Source organism: Medicago truncatula, chromosome 1, assembly GCF_003473485.1.
Source record: "Medicago truncatula cultivar Jemalong A17 chromosome 1, MtrunA17r5.0-ANR, whole genome shotgun sequence".
Taxonomy (NCBI): Eukaryota; Viridiplantae; Streptophyta; class Magnoliopsida; order Fabales; family Fabaceae; genus Medicago; species Medicago truncatula.
The window spans coordinates 41,546,270-41,571,908 of NC_053042.1; the positions used below are offsets into that span (position 1 = coordinate 41,546,270).

At 30.2% G+C, this 25,639-nt stretch overlaps 2 protein-coding genes across 2 annotated transcripts; both read left to right on the forward strand.

Moving 5' to 3' along the window:
• Positions 1-7,627: 7,627 nt before the first annotated feature.
• Positions 7,628-9,552, forward strand: LOC11416931 (galactinol synthase 2). The gene is made up of 4 exons (XM_003591183.4): positions 7,628-8,067; positions 8,393-8,713; positions 8,806-8,940; positions 9,030-9,552. The coding sequence occupies exons 1-4, from the start codon at positions 7,744-7,746 to the stop codon at positions 9,225-9,227; spliced, it is 978 nt and encodes a 325-aa protein (XP_003591231.1). The 5' UTR covers positions 7,628-7,743; the 3' UTR covers positions 9,228-9,552.
• Positions 9,553-21,574: 12,022 nt separating this feature from the next.
• On the forward strand, positions 21,575-25,049 carry LOC11410061 (ABC transporter I family member 20). Its single transcript, XM_003591186.4, has 7 exons — positions 21,575-21,957; positions 22,058-22,191; positions 22,925-23,044; positions 23,782-23,877; positions 23,998-24,150; positions 24,254-24,331; positions 24,521-25,049. The coding sequence occupies exons 1-7, from the start codon at positions 21,780-21,782 to the stop codon at positions 24,761-24,763; spliced, it is 1,002 nt and encodes a 333-aa protein (XP_003591234.1). The 5' UTR covers positions 21,575-21,779; the 3' UTR covers positions 24,764-25,049.
• Positions 25,050-25,639: the final 590 nt, after the last annotated feature.

Genomic DNA, 25,639 nt, shown 5'->3' on the forward strand with positions numbered 1-25,639 from the left:
ATAAAATATTGGACTGTGTCTCATGTGATTAGTTCAATTAATAAAGGCAATGTATTATTATATCTAAAGTGTTGATTCGAATCTCAAATGTTTCACTTCAAGTTTTAACCAATAGAATATTGGACCATAAAAAGTATTGGATTATCCCTGAGCCAACTGATAGATGCATTGCATTCTATATGCAAAGGTCAGCATCGTACCCAAATTTTTTACTTATTGTGAATTATAATCGCTAGATTATTTAATAAAAAAATATTGAAATTATTTATTTTGCCAATTGACTCAATTGACGGGCAAACTCTTGAGATATGCAGCAAATTATTTGCAACCATGTTAAAATTCTTATATTGCTTTGAGTTTTTTTATTGATTTTAATTATATTTTTAAATGATTTATTTGTATATATTGTCGAATTTGAAGTTAACCAAAGACAAATAAAGCTTTGTATAAGGGGTTTCAGTGTTCACAAGGGCGACATCATATCTTATGAGCAACATAGAGAGCGAATAGTAAATTTTATAATTTTTTGTTAATTAATTAATGATTATTTTTTTAGGAAAGATGTTAATTAATGATTATATTACATATACAATGGTATATATGATTACTAACTAATTAAAATTACTTTATTTAAAAAAAATACTAATTAAAATTACTTTTAGTCGATGACGTTGAGCCGACTTGCAACAGTAACAAGGTGCATCACTGAATCCACATAGATTAGGTGAGTGGGTGAATACATCGATCTTCAAGCGATGCATTTTCATGTATTATTTTATTGGGAAATGTTAACCAGACACTAGTTAAGGAAATGTAAAAGGAAATATTTTTTTTCGAAAATTATTTATTTTACTTTTTGAAATTTGAAAAAATGCTGCTTTTACTGTTGACTTTTTTTTTCTTTTCTTTTTTTCCTTCTACTTTTAACTGCTTAACTAGTGCTCTGGGAGCACTTGTTAACATGACCCTATTTTATTTTGTACATGCACAAGTAATTTAAATTAAGTTGGATTATGTTTTAAAGTTAAATCTATATTTGTTTAACAGTTTGTTATTTTCTTTTGTATACATGATGATAATGACGCCGTTATGAAATAAGGGACCACTTAGGTAAACGGAAGTAAAGTTATGGGATCAAATTGAAACAGTTTAAAGTTAAGGGACCAAAATGAAATTTAAAAATAAGTTGAGGGACCAAAACATGTATTAAGCCCTTGTGTGCAAGATTTGAACCGTCCATCAATGGCGATGGTACTTTTGTCACATGTGGTGTCATAATTTACTAATTTTACATTATTAATTTTTAATATTAAATTAAATGTTTAAATTACGAACATATAATACAATGTTTTTGCGACGTCCAAAAGCCGTCAATGGTTCGTTTTTTAATTTCGTATGGATTTGCAGTCGCCATTTTCCACCAGTAATAGTGCAGGATGGCATTTTCGACGATCTTGGTTTGGGTCTGAAAAGAAATATGTTGACAATGAATTAGTTGAGTTTAAGTGATTAATAAGACGGATTGTTTAAGAGAATTTGAATTCAATAATCCAATGAAACAATTTTTTATTACACTTTAGTACCTCTCTAATCGAAAAGTTAAACAAAAAAACTATATATTGTCAAAAAAAACTATGTATCTATACTTTTTTTTTGTTTGTTCCCTAACTTACTTTTCACGTGATTTTTATTTTGCTTATCTATTTGGCACTCTTGCCCTGTTTTTGGTTGAAAAAGATTGTGGGATGAAAATGATAGCTCAATATCATCCATTTAGTATTTTTTATACAAATAAAAAAAAAAATATATTGAAGTGGAGAATTTAATTTCCCATATTACTGAATCAATTAAAAATCACAGTAATTGTGAGCATAGCTCAGTCGGTAGAGACATACATTGTTATATGTGGGAGTTGGGGTTCGAATCTCGAACAATTCATTTATTCACCTTAAAAAGATGAATTTTATATACTATGCTACTTGACAAAAAAAAAATCTCATTTCACACGGCTGTAGACCTTGAAAAGGAAATTTCTTAATTGTTGAACTTTTTTATGACATAAAAAATTGTCAATAAATTCTAGAAAAAACTTGACCAAAATATAGAAATTTAATTTAATTAGAATTAGAATAACAGTACTAAAGGAATCCGGAATATGAGAAAGGATATTCTTGTGGGGATGTTTCGTACTTGCTTCCTTTCCTTAATCGTCTCTTTTGCTCAAAATACTATTTTGAAAATAGCATGTACCATGTAGCCCCTTTCATCGTTCAATCAATTTGAGACAAAATGCCCTGATGGTCGGTGGAGAGCAATAAATCCGATAAATCATCTCAATATTTGCCTATGATCGTGGAGTATCTAGTGGCAAAATAATTTTTTTTTGTCAAACAAACTTTTTTTTTTTTTTATATTGATAGACAAATAGTACAAAATAACTTTTTTATATCATAATCCTTGGACTTTTTTCTTTTTTACGAAATCAAAATCATCAGACATATTAGTAAATTATTTTGTCTACCATTCTCATGAGTTTAGTTTAGTTGGTAAGAACAATGCATTAATATATGCAAGGTCTGAATTCGAAAACTTTGCTCACCAAAAAAAAAAAAAAAAATTTGTTTACCAAGTATCTTTTTATTGTTAACCAAAATATTGTTTCTTTCGGAAAAAGATTATCATCTTCCCTTCCAAAAAAAGACCGTTAACTTATGCTAGTGTTGCCACATATCCGATAAGATGACTTTTTTTATTTTTGACCAACTAACAAAACCACTAGAATTCTCCTTAAAAAAAAAAAAAAAAAACCCTCTAGAATGAATACCAAATGTCGGTACTATATTTCATTTTATCATTTTTTTTTTAATATAATAACCTATCATCCTTTTCTTATTGTTGCACATATTTTCAATTAATTTGGCATTTCAAACTTCTACCAACTACCAACTAACAAAACGACCAAAAAGATAAAATGCTGCTAGTAAGTTCACTACCTTATCCTTTCTCAGTATTGCTTCCTCTTTTATTAATCGAATTGGATTAGATTAGTCTTGTTGATTTTGGACCAGCAAACTAACTACAACCAGAAAAAATGTTTGTCATATAGGAAGCTGGACTAACCGCCACACGGCCTTCTATTCAACAGATAGAGTGTCTAAACACTACTACACACGCAAATGATACGGGTCCCACAAAATAACCTAGTAAAAAGACAATGTATATTAGATGAATGACAAGTGTTTAGTAAATGTCAACGTGAGTCACCATCTTGCGGATCTTATTACGTATGACCAGTCGGTGGTAAATAGTAGCCACAAAAGGTCGGTGGCAGGTAACCTGATAATGAATATTCTATACTGTACTTTCTTTTTGTCGATTATGTACCACAATGACATAACTTTATCCTTGTTTTAGAATTAGATGCAGTAGATTTTCTTGTTGATATTTTAGATGCAGTAGAATTAGTAAATAAAGAAAAGAAAAGAATCAGCAGTATTACCTTGGAGAGTGATTATATAATAAAATTTGAAAAAAATATATAAAAAACAAATAATAACTATTTACAAGTTTTTTTTTGGGTCAAATAAATATTTACAATTTTTTTTATTATAACATAATTATTTACAATCAATAGTATATACATAAAGTATTATTTTTTATGTCACGTGTCAGTTTCACGTTTATTCGCAATATTTTTATTATTTTTCTATTTTTTAAAACCAATATTTAAATTTGCATAAATATCTCAACAAACTTTTGATTTTATCTATTAAACATTTTACTTAAGTTTTTATTGAATTTCTAATATTTTATGTAACAAAAATATCTCAACAAATTACATATGATACCCTTCAACTATAACTCATCAATCAATCAATAGTATATATATAATAAAGTAAGATTTTTTATGTCACGTGTCACTTTCACGTTTATTCGCAATATTTTTATTATTTTCTATTTTTGAAAACCAATACTATTTGATTTGACATAAATATCTCAATAAACTTTTGATCTTATCTATTAAATATTTTACTTAACTTTTTCATTGAATTCCTAATATTTTATGTAACAGAAATATCTCACCAGAAATAACACAAATTTCTAAAAGTTAATTTTATTATAAATTTCATCTGTATGTGCATGTATAAATTTACGAGTATTTATAATATGATATATTTTATTATATTTGTGTGTATTTATTAAGATATTCATCATATTCCAATCCGTGATAAATTTTATTTGCGGATATAATATATATAATTTTTTTATCTTCTTGAATATGTCTAACTCGGATAAATACACTAGTTTAATAAGTATTAAAGTATAGTGAAATATGGCTTCCGTGAAAAAGATACATATTAATTTGAATTTGTTTGTTTTATTATATTTTCGTAGCATTATATAGGATTAATATAACACTATTGCAGTGCTGTATTGAGTTGATGTGTTCATCCTCTTAGATCATTTACAATGGCAAATATATTCAACAATCCTCATCATTCACTTTTTCAATTCCCAACACTCCACATTATTTTCTCTCTCTTAATTCAACATCCATTCAATTTTTACCTCTCCAATGGTTTTTTCATTCAACACCCTACTCCACCACATTTTATTTCTTATTCTTATTTAATTTTATATTTTTGTTTTTATAATTACATAAAATTACAATTATCGATTATAATTAAATTAAAATGAAGAAACACTTAACAATTTCTTTTTTGTAAAAACAAAATTTATTTAATAATTTATTTTTATTTTCTTAACATAAATAAAATGCAATACAACAAACTAAATAAACACTAAAACTTCAAAAGAAAGGCTAATACAAAGCTAATAATAAGATTAAGAGAGTGAAAAACTTGATTTTTTTCTGTGTCCAAATCAAATGATCCAAGTCTCTATTTATAGAGAAAAAAATTTACGAATTTTGGTAAAAACAAATAAAATAAAAATATATTTGCAATGAAATAATTGGGTCCAAATTATTAAGAAGATAAAAATCCGAGCAGTCAATCAGCGCGCGCCAAGTGTCTCCGTGGGCCAGGCATTCAACATGTTGAATTGTTTCAACACTTCCCTCCTCCAACTCACTTTTTCCCCATTTCAACACCCCCCACCTACAATGATTCAACAAGGGTTCAACATGTTGAATGGCAAATTCAACATGCCATTGTAAATGGTCTTATAAATTTTCATGACTTGAAATCATAATATTTGTTTAAAATTTATGGTAAAATCATTTTAAAACATTTTACATGCATAATAGAAAAGAGTATTGATATTTGATACAACTTTTGTGACAACTTCTTTTCTCTCTCTTTTCATTGGTTAACAATGGAGAGAGAAAAATGAAGAGAGAGAATAAGAGAATAATGTGAGTATGAGAGAGAAAATTGTCATAAAGTGATTGTACAAATATCATTTCTCAATAGAAAAATACATGCTAATGTGTAAAATTCTAAATCCCACAAGTGACGTGGCAAAATAAGTTTATTGCCATTTTTTATTTTACGATTTGTCGACAGAAATTAATATTTCATTATTAATAAATTGTGTTTTTGTGTTTTTTATTTGATTCAATATCAACATGGCCCCCTAGCCTAGCCACCACTTTAACATCAACCGACAACTCTCGGTGAATCCATTCCTCTAGTGTTTTTTACGTGCCGACATGATAATATCAAATATCTCAAGATTTTTTTTTTCTTTCAACTGAAATACAATAAAATTCTTTATAAATCATCTTCTTTTTTTTTTTTCCCAAAAAAAGCATATGAGAATTTTGATATGGTTGCCAAGAATTTGATATTTATTTATCTCAAGATTTTACGACTCTTAAGTATTTGATATTCTTTTTAAAGGCCAAACTAATGATATATTGAAACAGTGGCATTTAGGGTGGGTAAGGGAAAGAGTTTCCCATCATAAAAAAGTTGATTTTGACCATTAAATCAAATAGGAACACTAATTATACTATGGTCTATCCACACTATATTTTTTCGATCTATCTCCAACCTCACCATTCTTCTCTCTCCTCCATACCCCCACTCACCCACCACCACCAGCCACCATGAAACTACAACCCAAAAATCTTCAAGTGCTTACAATTAAGAAACATGCTTTTTATGGAACCAATTATCAAAATCAATCTTCATGAGTTGCAATCTAAAAAAAGTTAAAAATCAATCTTCATAGCTTCAATCAAACATGTAAGAATCGATAATTAATATATATGTAGTGACCCATTGAACTAAAATTAAATAGCAAACAATAAATATTACAGTAATATTGTAGCCCATATTTGGATTATCACATCATGGAATTTTTGACGAAGGGGGCATATAAATGGGGTGATTGAATGATTAAGAGAAACTGGAAAAGAGAGACTGAGCTAGGTGCGTCGAATCTAAAGCTTGCTTTGGACGAGAATGGAAGGAACCGGTGGTGAAATTGGCTGTAGGTGATGTTGCGGGTGGTGGAGAGCAAGGAGGAGAGAGAAGGGTGGGTGGGAAAAGATAGGGCGTAGACAGTCCATAATGAAATCAATATTCCTTTTCAATTTAATGGTAAAATGTCAGCTGACCTATGGTGGAAAAATCTTTCCCTCTTCCCATCCTAAATGCCACCTATTGAAACACAATCAAAACACAAGAAGTACGGTTGCATTTACCATGAAAAAGGTGAATTTTTTCCACCATAGGAAAGTTTTTTGGACTATTAGATTAAGTAAGGAACATAATATTATAATAGTCTCTCAACATTATATTTTCTCACACCATCCTCCACCACCATCCTACTCTTCTTGTATCTTTCTTCAACCATGTGCAACTAACTCAATCTTGCCGGAATCTCGTCGGAGCCTCGTTTTCTAATTCATCGTTATATCATTTTATTATAACTTTTAATTGATTTCCCCCTTTCTCTCTCAAATCTCAAACCCACAAAATCAATTTCCTGTCTCCACTTCCTGTAATGATATCTCTCTTTTTTTGCTAAGTTTGGGAGACTAATAATAAGAAATTTTAATTTAGTCATGATTCTGTTGTTAAATATGTCTTACAGGACATCCTTTGATTTTTGTTTTTTTCCACTGTTTGAGATTGTAAGTTGTAATTGTTGTATTGGCCTTGGAATTTTTTAATTGGGTTGTAGCAAGATCAAATAAACAACTTTAAATCTCATAAAAAAATGAAACAAAATGTTATGGTCAACTTTAGAGCTCTCTTGAGGAGTTTTATTCAACAAAATGTTATTGATATTTCTTTTATCTTGTTCGTTTCGTAGACTCCATTACTGTCTATAAAATATACAAAATTTTCATTTTAGAATTAAAATCAATTCAGATTGTAGTGCTAATTATAATCATAATTAATTTATGATTGAGTTATATCAGAATTACATTCAATTTATTGGTCAAATATTTTTTCCTGCAATATTATCGGCGTTAATTGACAATAAGACTTTATAATTCTTATTCTTTCTTATATTTGTACTCATAATATATTTAATCAATGCAAAGTCATCCATGACCGTTAAATTCCAAGATCACTTCTTACACCGTTGGATTACTTCTGAATGAAAATGTCGACACTACCCTCGAAAGCTCTATATAAGCAACTATACATTCCTCCAACCAACACAACAAAACCAACAGAACAATCACAAAGATTCTTTGTCAGTCTTAAAGTTTACAACTTTTCAAACCTTTTTCAGTTAACCAAATAACTCACACAAGAAACCATGTCTCCTGATATCATAACTGCTGCAACCAACATTACCAACACTCAATCTAAGGCCACAAGACGTGCCTTCGTCACCTTCCTTGCTGGAAATGGTGATTATGTGAAGGGTGTTGTTGGTTTAGCTAAAGGTCTTCGTAAAGTCAAAACCATGTATCCTTTAGTGGTTGCAGTGTTACCTGATGTTCCTCAAGAACATAGGAATATTCTCACCTCTCAAGGTTGCATTGTTAGAGAAATTGAACCTGTTTATCCTCCAGAAAACCAAACTCAGTTTGCCATGGCTTATTATGTCATCAACTACTCCAAATTACGTATTTGGGCTGTAAGCAATCTCTCTCACTCTCTTAACTTTTCTAGTTAATTTTGCATGTAACATGTACAACAAACGCAGCATAGTTTTTCTCTGTGTTATTGGATATTACACTCAGATCCAATTATCTAGCACCTCTATTTTACTTTTGAAATATATACTTTCTAAAAATAAATTCATACATTAATTACCATTTATAAGCTTGATTTATTATTATTATTATTATTATTTTCAAATACAAACTTTCATATTGTTTTAACATTTTATATACATTAATTACCATGTGTAATTAAGCTTGATTTGTGATTATGTTTTAATTGCAAAATGAATATTGCAGTTTGAGGAATATGACAAGATGATTTACCTTGATGGTGACATACAAGTTTTTGAAAACATTGATCACCTATTTGACTTACCAAACAACTATTTCTATGCTGTGATGGATTGCTTTTGTGAGGCCTCTTGGCGTCATACCAAACAGTACGAAATCGGTTACTGTCAACAGTGCCCTGACAAGGTTCAGTGGCCTGCTAACTTTGGGCCCAAACCTCCTCTATATTTCAATGCTGGCATGTTTGTTTATGAACCAAACATGGCTACTTACCATGATCTGCTTCAAAAACTTCAAGTCACTAAGCCAACTTCCTTTGCTGAGCAGGTATTTAACTTATTGAATATATATCAATTGTCACTTAATTGGATTTGATTATAAGGCTAGTAAATAACCATAAGTATATTTTTTTTTTGTAGGATTTTTTGAACATATATTTCAAAGACAAATATAAGCCAATTCCAAATGTTTATAATCTTGTGTTGGCCATGTTGTGGCGTCACCCTGAGAATGTTGAACTTGAGAAAGTCAAAGTTGTTCATTACTGTGCAGCGGTATGTTTTTTAATATTTCCAATCAACTAAGCCCTTAAGTGTCCTTTAATTTGGTTAATTAATTATAATTTGTGTCGTGATATATGTAGGGGTCTAAGCCTTGGAGGTACACTGGTGTGGAAGAGAATATGCAGAGAGAAGATATAAAGATGTTGGTGAAGAAATGGTGGGATGTATATGAAGATGAGAGTTTGGATTACAAGCAACCTGTTAATGCAAATCATTTGGCTTCAGCAATTTTGGAAGCTTCTGATTTGAAGGTTGTCCCAGCTCCATCTGCCGCTTAATTAGCGTGATTTGCTTTACTATTTGACGCGTGATCTTCTGTGATATTTAATTAGAGGATCAAGCTTAATCAAGTTTTAAGCTTTTTTAATAATTAGGAGGACCTTATTTTTGGGAGACCTTCTTAGTTTTTCATTTCCTTTTTAAGCTTTTTGGATTTTAGTAATTTGGATTTGGAGGACCTTTATTTTATGAGTCCTTATTAGTTTTTGGTTTCCATATTTTTAGTATGCCATTTCAGTGCTGTAATTTATTATCCTTAATTATTATGAATGGACATATTTTTGTATTAGAATATCTTAATGTTTTTTTTAATATTTGTATTTATTTTCAATATTTTTGGCAGTTTGTTATCTTTTTATTCATCAATTAATCTAATGGATTGAAATTTATCATTTAAAATAAATAACTGAGAAATTTGATTACATTCCTACACCAACAATTAATTGATATGAGAGTTGGGAGTTTTTACACTTAGCCAAAAGTGAAATCAAGCCATCTATATTTGTTTTGAAGAATTGAATAAATTTTCGGTAATTTTATTTTAAAATCTATAGGAATTAGACACATGAATAAATTTACAAATGACATGTAACAAAAAGAAATACAAATGATATTCACAAAATGATTTTTTTTTTTGTTACTTTCACAAAATAATTTTTACTCCAATAAATTCTTTTAAGAGCAAAATAGAAAAAACCATAGGAAAAATCTAAACGTTGCCTTCTTCTAGTATTGTCCAATAAGGTCAACTACTGCCCTTCTCTTTGGGATAATTTTGTTTATCCAAATTCATTTAGATTTGGTTTGAATATACTATAGTCCAAGTTTCAGTTAATGGTCCCACTCCTATACATAGTTTTAATTTTATATACCCTTATCAAATTAAAGACCTCCACAAGGCTTTATGACGAATATATAGTGTGACTATGGATTCACGAGTTGCATGGTCCATCCGGCACATAACAATATTATACTATTAGCATGAAATTAGGGATCAAACGACATTGATCGATTAAGACTTTTTTGTGAATAAATTGATCGATTAAGACTGTTATTCAAATTGACCAGGAGACACTTTACACTTATTCTAAACCGACAACAATTTTAAATTGTAAATGAGTTATGTTATTTGAACATTCATACATGTGATAATTTTTGTGACAATTAAAATTTTACAAAAGAAATGAGGTAGTGACACAAAAATCAAAGCAATAGAGAGAAAGTAAAAAGATAATGTGAGTATGAGAGAGAAAGTTGTCACAAAAGTTGTAAAAAATGGTTGTTCAAATATCATTTCTCATTGTGAATACCATAATAATAAGAATATTTACATCCAAAAACATCTCTCTTCCTCTTCTCTCTTGTGAGCCGTCACAAAAATCCTAGTTTCTTTCCTTCATCCACCAAAGAGGAACGATTGAGAGTCAATTTTTGACCCAAAATCAATCCTCTAACTCGTTTTCTATTTCCTTTTTTTATTGAAATAAGTGATTTTCACACCTGTTTCGTTTTTTTTTTTTTTTGTGATTTCGTCGTCTTAGCGCGACGGTGTCTTAATCGTCGTCTTTGTATGACGTTGTTTGTCTTTCTTGTTTCGTTCAAATATTTGTTTGATTCAGATTGTCAGATCAGCTTCGATCCAGTGCAGATTAAATTAATGACTTTGGAGTCGTCAACGTTGCAGATCCGGAGACACGAGCATTTTAGAGACTTAAATATAGTCATACGTGTAGGCTTTAGTAATTTGCCGCCGTTTTATGCAATTAACATGGATGATGCGATTTTTTTGTTCTTTAAATGAATGAATATCATTTATTTTTATCAACAAAAAGAAAGAAAGAATATTTTACATCCATTCATTGCCTAATGTAGTTGAGTTTTTGTCTTTATTTTTAATTTGTATTGTTTAATGAATAATTTTTGGGAGGACACAAGAATTTACACATCTTATTTGGCCACACACACATACAACAATATATGTATGTTTTTTTTTTAAGGAACAATGTATGTATGTTATGATCATTTAAAAATTAATGAACTATTTTAATTATGATTCTTTTTACTTTTTTCTTTTTATGTGTGTGATCAAATGAAAGGTCAAAAAATGGCTGCAGTGAGGGTTACACCACTTCAATTGAAATGGGATGACTTAACCACTGCACCATGAACATTTTCTATTGTTAGATTGTTTTTTTATAATTTATATATAATAACTGAGCAACTTTTATTTTATTTTATTTAGGGATATAAATAACTGAGCAGCTTTTATTTTTTTAGGGAAACCAAGCACATTTTTTTTAAGGAACTTAGCATACTCTTTGTCTTTTAAACATTATCCCACATCTCATATATTTTAATAAACAATTTTTTACTTGATTACTACTATTTTTCAGCACACTTTTGCTGTTTTTTTGGGTTGTACTTGACATTAAAATATTTTTTAATATTTATTTAAATATGTATTATATCTCATAAAAAATATATGCAGCTAAATTCAAGGGATAATTATCAAGTTATTTTTATTTATGTCATAAAAATGTGCTTCTATTAAGTGTAAAAAAATTAATATTTTTGAGTTCAAAGTCATTTGGTTCAGTGTAATTTAACACAGAATTTTTTATATATACCGAGTCATATAACCGAGCCATCCGATTCAGTCATGCGGTTCAACCAATGACTCAGTGACGCAGTACCCTTACTGAGTTGATCACCAGTCCGAGTTTTAAAACTATGCTTGTGAGTCTTGACTAATAGCTCAATGGTTAGAAATTCAATAAATAAATGAGTTTTGTTCTGAGTCTTTAAGGGAGAAAAAAGTTTTTTTTTTTTTTTAAATAACAAAGAAAATTTCATTAAATTATAGCACAAGGCACCAACATAACAAGTTTAAGATTACACAGAACTGCATCAAATTTGTTCTAATTCACAAAAGAAATCACACACACAATGCATATGATAAAGGCAATCAACTATATTGTAATTCAACAGACTTTGCAATCTACCATAGCAGTCCCATATTGACAACACAGAAAGCTCGGCAAACCTCAACAACCACCACTTCCTGATAACCTCTCCAATTGTGGGCTGCACCATTCTGTAGATATGAAAGCACCTAACAAAGCTACACACCAAAGGGCTGAGAACCACATCACAATTGATCCGACCACACTTGACCTGACAAACCCAAAGCACTAACAACCAAGACCAGATACTTAAATGCAGAATTCTAATGCAGAGAATCTACCCTTCCAATGCATCTCTGGCCAACCCTATTAAGACCTCTATTAGAGTATGAATAATCAACTATAGTTAGTTGATAGGTAAACTAGAGTTAGTAGCTTGGTTAGAAATTAGTTAGAGTTAGTTATTCAAACTAATCTCTATATATAAATGAAAAATGCACTCTTTGAACACAACACTGACAGAAAGAATAAAAACCACAATTACGAATTGCATCTTATAAGAACTCGCTCCATGCCTCCCACGTGCTACCAGTCAACAAAAGAAAGAGTGCAAGACACAACTCCAAATTGACCGGTTGCTAAAGGCAAGGAATTTTGAGATACAACCAAGATAATGCCTTATCGACGCCTTCAAACCTCTGAAACCTGACACACAAATAAGGATACAAACCACAATGGAATAAAATATGTCAATGGCCCATGCTTAACCGCGCGCAAACAAGAAACAACCAAAACCCCTACTCTCCTGCTGCCTGGATTTCTGGAAGAAAAAAATGCCTGTCACCAGTACACCACGGATTTTAACAAAAACAATGCTGAAATTAAAAATACTTTAAAGAAGCCAAAATTATTCGGACACTGCAGACAACTCCAAATAATAAAATAAGATAGAAGTCTTAAACAAATACGATTAATGTTAAAAAAAAAAAAAAAACAGTTCATGCCTTCACAGTAGACTCTTCAACCACCAGAAGGATTTAGATTCATTTGGAGTGTAATTCTTCATGGTTGGATTTGAGTGCAATAATCTTTTTCTTGGATACTTCTTTCACTTCCTTTGTCTTGAATTTGGGCATTGACTTCATTGGACCCAAGACCCATTAGGGCTCCATCAGCTTTAATAACCTGTGCTCCAAGGTATAAACATCGCTTTTTTATGGCATTTATGTTGTTCTTCAGCTTGGTAATAAAAGAAGGTCGTTCTTCACTTACATCTTTATTCTTTCTCTGAACAGGAAATTTCTTCGATACACCTATATCTGTGTGGTCTTCTTTGGACTCCGATCCTTTCTCTTTCTCATATTCATAAGGAATATATTTAATGTTCATTGAGTCTAAAACAAATAATTTCCTGCATTTCATCCGAATTTCAATAAATTTGTTGTTTTGATCTTTAATCAAACACTTGTTACGTTTAAATAAAACTTGGTAGCCTTCCTCCAACAACCCAGCAACACTTAAAAGACTATAACAATTTTCGGGAATGTAATTAACATTATTCAAAATCAATTTCACACCTGAGCGACTTTCAATTTCAACTGTTCCAATACCTTCTATGGGAATGTACGCTCCATTCGCAATTGTAGCTTTAGTATTAGTAGTTTTTTTGAGCTCTTTGAAAAGGTTTCGATCATAGGTAGAATGGGTTGTGCAACCACTCTCAACAACCCAAAAATTTGAGGGTGTTTTGGTTGTAAAATCCGACATTGCATGTGGTTGTTTCTTTTGGTCTTCCTGATGGAGTTTTTGTGCGTGTGAGTTTGTGTTTGTCGACATATATGCTATGTGGAGAAGTGTGATTCTTTTTATGGTTACTTTTAGCTCTTAACTTATAGCTTATAAGCTGGTTTGACAAAAAAAAAAACTCTGTTTGGTAACACTTTTTCACCATGAGCTTATAGCTTATTTCACGAGCTTATAAGCTATTTTTCAGAAGCTATTCCAAGTAACGTTTGAGCTTATAACTTATAGCTTCTCACTTTTAATTACAGTTTTACCCTTATTATTCTAACTAAATTCCATTTTTTACCTTTAATCATTTATTATATTATAAATTAAAATACATATGTTTTACATATGAATGCTATTTTTTTTTTTATGAATGAAAGATCTTTTTTTTTCCTCAATAGAAAAATATATTTTTTTTACCGTTACATTTAAGTTTTTTTTTGTGGGACTATTTCAATATTTAATGTCACCTTTTTTTTTTTTGCGAAATGACACGTTATTTTTGTGTGATATATCAGAATTGTAGAGAATAAGAACAAGGACAATAATTTTCTCCAACAAAAAAAAATAAGAACGTTACGTTTATCTTCACTATATATTGTTACAGAGTCAAAGTGCTGCAATAGGACAATCACCGCTAAATATTTACAGAGTCAAAATGCTGCAAAAGGAGCACCAATCAAAAATGATAAAGATTACACCCTAACACCAAAGCATAGAAGCGGCTAGTTACACCAAAGCATAGAAGCGGTTGTTTTTATTTATTGTTACGTTTAAATTTTTTTATACTTTATATCTAATTTTTTTTAGGCAAATGAAAATAAATATAAATTAACATTTTGGAATTAAAAATTAATTTAATAATAATATTAAATTAACAATTTTTAATTTTTAAATACTTTAAACCTTAATTGATATAGACTTTATTATGAATTAAAAATGTCCTTTTATGTAATTTTACATCTATAGCAAATTGAACCGCTAATTTTACCAAACACTTCAAGTAGCTTATCAGCTGCTAGTCATCAGCTATAAGCTATAAGCTATCAGCTAGCTTATCAGTCATCCGCTATTTTTACCAAACAAAACTTATATATAGAGATAAATTATAATATAAAAACATATTTTTAAATCATATCTTTACAAATTATAATATAAAAACATATTTCTAAATCAAATCTTTACCAAACGAAAATAACAAACAGATCTTAGAAAATATTTTAACCAAAAATATTATCTTTTTTTTTTGCAAATTCTGATGATATCTTTTTTTTTTTGGTTACATATTCTGATGAACAGTGAACAGTGAAATACGAATACGGTGTCTGTATTTTGTCTAAAAATTTGTGTTCAGTTATCATTTATGAAGTAAGAAAATAGTATTTATTAGTATTATTTTAAAAAATAAGAGTAATTTAGAAAGAGTATAATTGATAATCATACCCTTAAAATACTAAAACACGGTTAATGTTAAATTTATAGTTAAAATACCAAAACAAAGTGAGCACTTTTATTTAGGAAATATACTAATTTTATATTGTCCTCGTGAACTTAACTCAACTGGTATGGACAATGCATAATATATGCAATGTTTGAGGTTCGAACCCTGACCACAAAAAAAAAAAAATACTAATTTTATATTTCATCATCGGATTAAAACTCTCCACAAGGCTTAACGACAAAGATATAATGTACTAGTAGTAATTTTCAAGCCACCCATTATTTTTTATGGGAAATGTTAACTTGTGTCCTTAAGACACAAGTTTAGAAGTCAAATGTAGAAACTAAATTTTAAAAATAATGCATTCAATGTTTTGAAAGATTAAAATCTTATTTTTCCAATACAAAATTTATATGTTTATTCTTTTTTAAAATCATTAACTTGTGCCCTTAGCATGACCCCTCTTTTATATATCTATCTTTTATATATCTACCGGCACACTTTATAATACGTAGCTGCATTTGGAGTCTCTCCAGAGATGACGTTCATTCAAAGGTTAATCATGTCATAATTTATAACCAATTCTAGGTTGATAATAAATTATTATCATAACTAGCGAAAAGACGGGCACTCACATATCTGTCTTTCTGCTCTTTTTATTGCGCTAACGTTTGAAAATTATGAACGGTGTTTTTTTATGAAATTTTGATTTTGATTAAAATTAAAGAAAATATCAATGTTTGTTGCTTTCAAGTTATAAAAAATCAAACTAACCATGATTATCTATTTCAAAGACACCGACAGTAATACAATATAACAAACAAGAGTCTTGTTAACGAGTGCCCCCGGAGCACTCTTTAAGCATTCGAAAATGAGTAATTATTTTTTAGAAAACTCAAATGTTTTGATTTTCAATGCATTAATTACACGTTTTTTCATAAATACTTGCTACTTATAGTCATTGAAGAGTGCCCCGGAGGCACTAGTTAACATTTTCCAACACAAAAATATAATCTAAATTCTTTTTTTAATGACACCAACAACAATTTTATTATAGAAAAAGTTGCTCAAGGGTATAATTGAAATGATGAAAAAGCAAGTATAAATATACTAATATAGTTTGTTACACTTTTGAAATGATAAAGGAAAAAAAAACAAAAAAAATATATATTCATATTGTGTTTGTTACATCTGTTTTAATATCAAAATTTATTCTTATCTATTTGTTACATGTGTTATTTGTATTGAAAATTGAGGGTATTTTTGAAAAGAAAAATTCATCCCAAAAGTGTTGAAAGGGGTAATTTTCTTTATATATAGTATAGGTAAGAAATATAAAAATATTGATATTATTTCCTAAAAAAATTATATTGAAAATTATAATACTAGCAATAAAAATTTCAAAAAGGTTACAAAAGAATTTCTCCTTATAAATATATTAATATTTTTTAGTTCTCATAAAAATATTATATATTTATATCTCTTTAAAAAATTTCAGGATGAAGTTTTTTTTTTTTTTTTGTCACAAGGCTAATTAAACAAAGAAATCAGGAAAAAGAAAAGAAACAAATAGAGGCAAACAATTCCCTAAGTAATATTAACTTTTATTTGGGGAATTCTATGGTCACATGGCTCAGGCAAGGCGTGTTTAGCACAAATAATCATTATTCTCTGCTGCTCTTTGGTGGATTTGGTGCGCTCGAAACTCTCTTTGTTTAGAGAATGAGATAATTTCTATTGTCTCTTTGAAGGTGAAAATCTACAATTTGGCAGCCCTTCTTCATTCTGTTTTCTCTCCGGCTTTATCCATGGTTATATGTGACTTGGCATCCAGATGAGAGTGTGGTCGTTATCCTGAATGTTGATGGCAATAGTTTTGGAAATCCTGGAATATTTGGTTTTGGTAGTGTTCTTCGTAGGAATGATGGCAGTTGGCTATATGGGTTTGCTGGAAATGTTGGTATTTCCACAATCTTACATGTAGAGTTGTTAGCTTTGTATCATGGCTGAAAGCATCTTGGGAAAGAGGGTATAGGGATGTGATTTGCTACTCTGACTCAACTCTGGTTGTTCAGTTAGTTTCAACCATGGTGAATCCTTGGCATCATTATGCGACAATCATCAGTAATGTGCAGGATTTATTACAAAGGAGCTGGCGCGCCCAGTTAAAGCATTCTGTGAGGGAGGCGAATTGGTCTGCTGATTTCATGGCTAAACTAGGAGCTGCAAGTACTTAGATTTGACGTGAGTTTCTGGAGCTACTAGAGGGCTTGCTTTCTCAGCTACAGGCTGATGCCCGTCGAGAGATGTATCACAGAGATTAGTTTTTAGCTGTTTTTTTTTCCTTTTCTTTTTGTTAGCCTCTTTTCCAAAAAAAAAAATAAAAAATTCCCTAAGTAAGTTTCCGATGTATCATTCCTCAACAAATTGAGGATGTTGTCTGGAGGTACTCGTGAATTAGCAAACTAGAATCTGAGGAGGTTCTAAACTTGGTCAGAAAATCCATACATTGATTGCCTTCTCTTGGAGTATGAAAAATAGAGATGAGATCTTTAATGTCTTGGTCTCTTGGATTAAAAATGCATACACATGAAGTTTTAGACTATATTAAATTTAAAGTTGTTTAGTTATCTTTAAATTTTTGAATTACTTTTTGTAAACATGTTAAAAATCATATAAAAAATTATTTCACAAAAGATTATTATTTTTTAACATAAATGAATTAAACATGAAATTTTTAAACTTCCAAAAGTTCATGATAAAAGTATTAAAAATCCAAACCTAAAAATCATATTTTAAAAGGAAATTTATATAATGTTCTAAACATGTTTGAAAAAATCATTCAAAAATTTAAAAGTTTAAAGATGATTAAACAAATTTGAATATAACACAGATTAAAACTCGATATTAAAAATTTTTTTCAAAAAAAATAACGAATGTAAAAATCTATTTGTGTATCACGTAATCGTGTACTTATTGGCCTACCCAGCACAAAACACTCGCGCCCAACTGATTTTTTAAATATACCTTTGCGTGAGTTAAGTCACGCTGCGTGACTTAGTTGTTTGTTGTTAAGTGTAAGTGTTGTGAATCAAATTTGCTTCCTCCCTTGCCCTCAACTCCTCCCCGAATTGTTTACTTTAAAAATAGTTAAACTAATATAAAATCTAGGCTTAAATGCTCTTTTGGTTCCTTAATTATTTAATTGGTATCGCTTTGGTCCCTTAACTAAAAAAAAGATTGTTTGAGGATTTTAAGTTTTTTTTAGTCTCGTTTTGGTCCCTTCTGTTAGGTTTCCGTTAGGGTTTTAAAAAAAAATTAACTCCTGGACACGTGTCACCTTGTCATTGGCTCTGAGTTTTTTTTTTTTTTTACAAAAAAATTTATTATTTTTTTAAAATATATTTTTTTTTGTAAAAAAAAAAATTCTCAAAGCCAATGACAAGGTGACACGTGTCCACACTTAACGTTTTTTATTAAAACTAACGGAAACCTAACAGAAGGGACCAAAACGAGACTAAAAAAAAATTTAAAATCCTCAAACAATTTTTTTTTTAGTTAAGGGATCAAAGCGATACCAATTAAATAGTTAAGGGACCAAAAGAGCATTTAAGCCTAAAATCTAATAATATACAAACAAATACTAACAAAAGGAATTGATATAAAAAAAAACAAAAAGAGATTGCGTTTGTGTTAATCTTGTCCAAGTTGCACCCCTTCTAATGTAATTTGCACTTAATAGCAAGTAAATTGACTCATATTACTAAATTAACCAAACTGAAAATTAAAAAAAATAAAATAGAAGTCTTAAACAAATACAATTAATCTTAAAAAAAAATAGTTCATGCCTCCACAGTAGGCTCTTCAACCACCATAAGGATTTAGATTCATTTGGAGTGTAATTCTTCATGGTTGGGTTTGAGTGCAATGATCTTTTTGTTGGATATATCTTTCACTTTCTTTGTCTTGAATTTTGTCATTGACTTCATTTGACCCATTAGGGCTACATCAGCTTTAATAACTTGTGCTCCAAGGTATAAACATCGCTTTTTTTATGGCAGTTATGTTGTTCTTCAGCTTGGTGATAAAAGAAGGTGGTTCTTCACTTACATCTTCATTCTTTCTCTTAACAGGAAATTTCTTCGATACACCTATATCGGCGTGGTCTTCTTTGGACTCCGATCCATTCTTTTTCTCATCTTCATGAAGAGTATATTTAATGTTCATCGAGTCAAAAATAAATTTCCTGAATTTCATCCCAATTTTGATAACTTTGTCGTTTTGATCTTTAATCAAACAGTTGTTACGCTTAAACAACACTTCGTAGCCTTCCTCCAATGAGTGAGCAACACTTAAAAGACTGAAACATTTCAGAAACGTAATAAACGTTATTCAAAATCAATTTCACACTGAGTGACTTTCAATTTCAACTGTTCCAATACCTTCTATCGGAATGTACACTTTTTTTGAGCTCTTTGAAAAGGTTTCGATCATATAGGTAATATGGATTGTGCAACCACGGTCAACAAACCAAAAATTTGAGGGTACTTTGGCTGCAAAACCCGACATTGCAAGTAGTTGTTTCTTTAGGTCTTCCTGTTGGAGTTTTTTTGTGTGTGAGTTTGTGATTGTGGACGTATATGATATGTGGAGAAGTGTGATTCTAAACTTCTATTCTTCACTATATATAGAGATAAATTATACTATATAAAAACATATTTCTAAATCATACATCTATAATTATAATATAAAAACATATTTCTAAATCATACATCTATAATTATAATATAAAAACATATTTCTAAATCATATATTTACCAAACGAAAATAACAAACAAATCTTGAAAATATTTTAACCAAAAATATAATTTAAATTCTGATGATATCTCTTTTTTTGGTACAAATTTTGATGATATCTTATTCAGCGCTTATTATACTATTTAGCGGAATGCTGAATATTATCAAATTATATACCACTTCCGTTCCTTTTTAAGTGTCGCTTTTTATTTGCATATTTTTTTTATTTGGATTTTTTTACCTATTACACCCACCAATAAAATCATATATATTGCACACATTTTCCTTTTCCAATAAATCTAATGTGTTATTTTTCTCTCTCGTAAAAAACAAATTTTAATAATAATCCCTTTCTTCAATAAATTTCTATTTTTTCACACACTCTATATCTCTTCCATAACAAATATTTGTCAATTATTTCTCACTCTTCTCCTTCTTTTTGTTCAAATGAGTCTTCCATTGTTTCTTCTTTTTGAACATTCATGGAGCATTTTATTTTTATATTAGATTAATTCTTTTAATTTGAATTTGAAATTTTTTGACGTTACATCTTATTTATAAAATTTCAAGTTTCATTATATCATTATTATAGGTAAGAAAATTTTGTTTAAATTTGAAGATACCAAAAAACAAACTTTATTTAAAAAAAATAAACTGTAGTTTTAAAAATAAAGAGTATTTATTAGTTTTATTTAAAAAAAAAATAAGAGTAATTGAGAAAGAGTATAATTGATAAATCATATTTTTAAAATATCAAAATAGAGTTAAATAGAAATGTTAAAATTTATAGTCAAAAGACGCTTAAGAAAACAAAGTGAGCACTTTTTTTAAGGGAATAAAGTGCTCACTTTATTTTCTTAAGTGTCGTTTAACTATAAATAACATAAGTTTTCTTAAGCTACATGATTAAAAATGCATACACATGATGTTTTAGACTATATTAAATTTAAAGTTGTTTAATTATTCTTAAATTTTTGAATTACTTTTTGCAGACATGTAAGAACCATATACAAAATTATTTCACAAAAAATTATTATTTTTTAACATGAAATGAGTTAAATATGAAATTTTTAAACTTCCAAAAATTTAAGATAAAAGTAATAAAAATATGGACCTAAAAATCATATTTTGAACTCATTTTTTGAAAGGACATATTTATAATGTACTAAACATACCTGGAAAAATCATTCAAATTTTTTTAAGTTTAAGGATGATCAAACAAATTTAAATTTAACACAGACTAAAGCTCGATGTTAAAATTTTTTGTTAAGAAAAATAACGAATGTAGAAAACTAATTGCGTGTCACGTAATCGTGTACTTATTGGGCCTAAATTGTGGAGCCCAAGAATTGAAAGAAGTTGGGCTTTCGGCCTTTTTTTTATTATCAAATACTAGAAAGAAAAAAAAGTCGTAGTAGTTGTTGAAAGCGCGAGTGTCTGAGAATGAACCACGCTTCCCTTTCCCACCTTCAACTCCTCACCGAATTAATTTAATTCAAAAATCAATCAAACTATAGCATAGCATACATATATAAATTCAAACAGACATAGTGCTTGTTCTGTATATTAATCTAATCTGTGTTAGATACTTGTTCTTAAATATTGAATATAGAAAGAAAACAATGGGTGTTAATGCGAATTCAGATTCAAAGCCAATTACGGTTGAGATCAAAGAGCTGAAATTCACTTATCCTGGAATCGACGGTCATCCTCCACCGGGTTCCAAACCGCTAATTGAACATTTCTCTCTCAATCTCTTCTCCGGTGATCGGTGCCTTCTCGTTGGATCCAATGGCGCCGGTAATTTCTCTCGCTATAACCATTTTGCATTTTTTAATTTTAATATTGAAGTTTTGTTATTGTTGTTGATATTTTGATCTTGATTTTTTGTTTTTATTAGGAAAGACTACGATTCTGAAGATATTAGGAGGGAAACATATGGTGGAACCTGAAATGGTTCGTGTTCTTGGAAGATCTGCTTTTCATGATACTACTTTAACTTCTTCCGGTGATCTTTGTTATCTTGGTGGTGAGGTTAGTGCTTGATTTCATTATCCTTATCAATGCACTTATGCCGTATTTAGCATGTGGATTAGTATAAATAAATCATACTCCTTTCTCTGACATAGAATGAGAGTCATTGATTTAGGCTATCTTTGGCAATGCCAATTTTGTGCTTATAGTTGGTTGTTTATAAGCTGATATGATCGTAACCAGTTTGGATTGATTTATTTTTGAGCTAATGAAAAACAGTTTATGCAAATGAATAAGCTTTTATGTATATTCATAAGCTTGTCAAGGTAGTTTATGAAAAAACAACTTATGAAGATACAACTTTCGTTAGTAAGAACTTATGAATTAACATAAAAGTTTATTTATTTGCATAAGCTATTTTTCGTAAGCTCAAAAATAAGTCAATCCAAACAGGCCTAGATCTGTTTCCTCACGAGCCTGTAGCAATTTTTTATTGACTTAATTTTTTTTGAAAGGCTACTTCAAGTAGTGTTTGAGCTTATAAGTTACCATTTTTCCTACAAACTTTACCCTTATTATCTTAATTAAAAATATTAAAATATTAATCAGCTAGTTCAACCGTTAATTTTACCAAACCTACAAATTTCAATTTGCTAGTTCATTTGCTATCAGCAAGCTTATCCACTATTTTTTACTAAACAGAGTCTTAGAAATTCAGAATAATCACTTTTTGTTTCTATCAAATTGCTAATGTGGGTGATTGGTTTTCTTTTTTTGGGGGGATGGGGCACAGTGGAGGAGAGATGTTGCTTTTGCTGGCTTTGAAGTTCCAATACAGATGGACATTTCTGCCGAGAAAATGATATTTGGTGTGGCTGGGATTGATCCTGCTAGAAGAGCAGAGCTAATTAAGGTTAGAAGCTGTGCACGGTTGCTTAGTTTTAACATGTATGTAAACTGCCTTTCTCTTCATGAATTTCTTCATGTCAGACGAGGTTACTGGTGATTGTAGGACACTTTTGTTTTAAATGCATAACAACAAAACAGTGCCATGAATAATTACTTCTATCATCTTCTTATTTGCTAGTTGCTGGTAGATTTGACTTCAATTGTTTGATGATATGTTTTCTCTTCATATGCTAAAATGTGTGTAGAAGATATGTTTGATCATACTGTTTCAAATCATAATTAACAGTTTACTCGTTGTGGTTGTCGAAGTAAATATCAGTTCATGTGTAACCACAATAAGAGTATTCGACCAACATTTCATTCCTAAGCTATCTTCCTCTTCCCATTGCTATTTTGGTATGGTTAGCCTTTGTGTTCATTTCTGTATATGAGCTGTACATGCATGCGGTTTCTTTTAATATTAATGATAAAATACAGAGAAAATCTTTGGGGTGGGAAAGGGAGAACACAAGTGTGTTTGATATGACACTTATGTTATGCTTGAATTTAATATTGGTTGATGGCCTTAAGGCTTAGCTCATTCATGCTAGATTCAACCAAAACTATATCATTATGTACTCTTATGTTAATGTTCACTGACTATGCATGGCTAAATTCTGAAAAGGGTACTCAGACTATGCATATATATAGTTGTCTTTGGAAAACTGTTGCTTTGTTTTGTTCTGATGTTCAACTGGGCAGGTATTAGATATCAATCTTTCATGGAGATTGCATAAAGTATCCGATGGTCAAAGAAGAAGAGTGCAAATTTGTATGGGTCTCCTCAAACCATTTCAGGCATGACATATATTTGTTGATGTATTGTCTTCCTTATGGCCTTTTCATGTTTAGAAATTACAATTCATTGTTGAATTTAGAGCAGTTTTTTACTTGTAAGGTTGCTCATTCCTTTCCTAGGTTCTTCTTCTGGATGAGATAACAGTTGACCTTGATGTTCTAGCAAGAGCTGACCTTCTGAAGTTTCTAAGAAAGGAATGTGATGAGAGGGGTGCCACTATTATATATGCAACACATATATTTGACGGTCTTGAGGATTGGCCAACAAATATTGTATGTATAGTATAATAATCCTTCTGTCATTTCAGTTCTGAACTGTTTTATGTCAATGTTTTAGCATAATAATCCTTCTGTCATTTCAATGCTCTTTTATCAGGTTTATGTAGCTCATGGAAGGCTGGAACTAGCAATGCCCATAGAGAAAGTCAAAGAAACTAGCAAACTATCACTAATGGTTTGTTTTGTCTCTCTCTCAATCAATTATTTATGTGTCACTCAATTTATCTTATAGTAATTATGCGCGCTACTCCACGAATAACCTTGAATACAAGTTGTATTATACAACTTATGGTTGTGGAGTAAACAGCTTAAATTGTAGACCAGGCTGTGCAATTTACGTGCCGAATTGGTTTTGTATATGCAGAGAACAGTAGAAGTTTGGTTACGGAAGGAGCGAGATGAAGATAGAAGACAAAGGAAAGAAAGGAAGGCTGCTGGCCTTCCTGAATTTGATAAGCAAGTTGATGGAAGCCGTGTAGTTGGAGGGGATCCTGCACGAGCTCCGGTTCGAGTTACTAATAATGGCTGGGCTGCAGGTCGGTTACATTCCACTATTGCCGGTGAAGAAAACTTCCTCCTAAGCTCAAACCGAGTTTTGAGGGGGTAAAATAATTTTCAAATTCTTTGAGCGCTTTTGCTGTTTGATTTTTTAAACTTCAAATAAAATTTGTTTGCCAATGCTTTCTGGTATTTATAATCCTCTTTGCTATAGAAAGGGTCCCATGTTATGCAGAGAAAGTAAAGTTAATGTATGTAGCCTCGAAAGTATATGATGCTTGATTGAAAGCGTTTTGTAACCTTGTTATTACAAATTTGTAACACTGTATTTGGGTGAAAAGAGAACAATAGCAGCCGTATTAAAATTTTGTTATAATGTTTCCCGGTCTGGTATCCTTTGTTTTGCTCAATTACTCTGGCTACTCTTTATAGGTCTCTTTATACTTGGATTTTTAGTGTTAGCCTTAGCAGTGCTCTGTTTTTTCCTAACTTTGGTCTTAAGAAATTTTTTCCTTCTATTTTCTCAATCACTGTCTCTTTACTAACTTGAATACCGTATGTCGTGATCACTTTTCAAATTCATAGTTCTATTTATCTTTTTAAATGCAAAAACATATGCATAGGCATCATTTTAGAAGAGAAGATCACAACTTGGTTGGCACATTAGCCCTAATAATCATTTGCAGCATATTCACATTTATTAATAGCAAGAAAAATGAGATAAATGGGACAGAAACAAGAGCCATGAGAACTAAAGAAACCTATAAACAAAGTAACCTTTAAAAAAAGAGTAGAATTATCTCTGAAAATGTCACGTACATCAGCCGGATGAGGAGAACCTTTGGAAACATCATTTGAATTACATTTCAATTGAAACTCTTAAATAGAAGAAGACATGCAACCCTTGAATGTATTCCCTCCCCGTAATAACCAAATTAAAAGAGTTGCTTTTTATCATCAAATCTTACAAGAGTTCCCCAGCTCT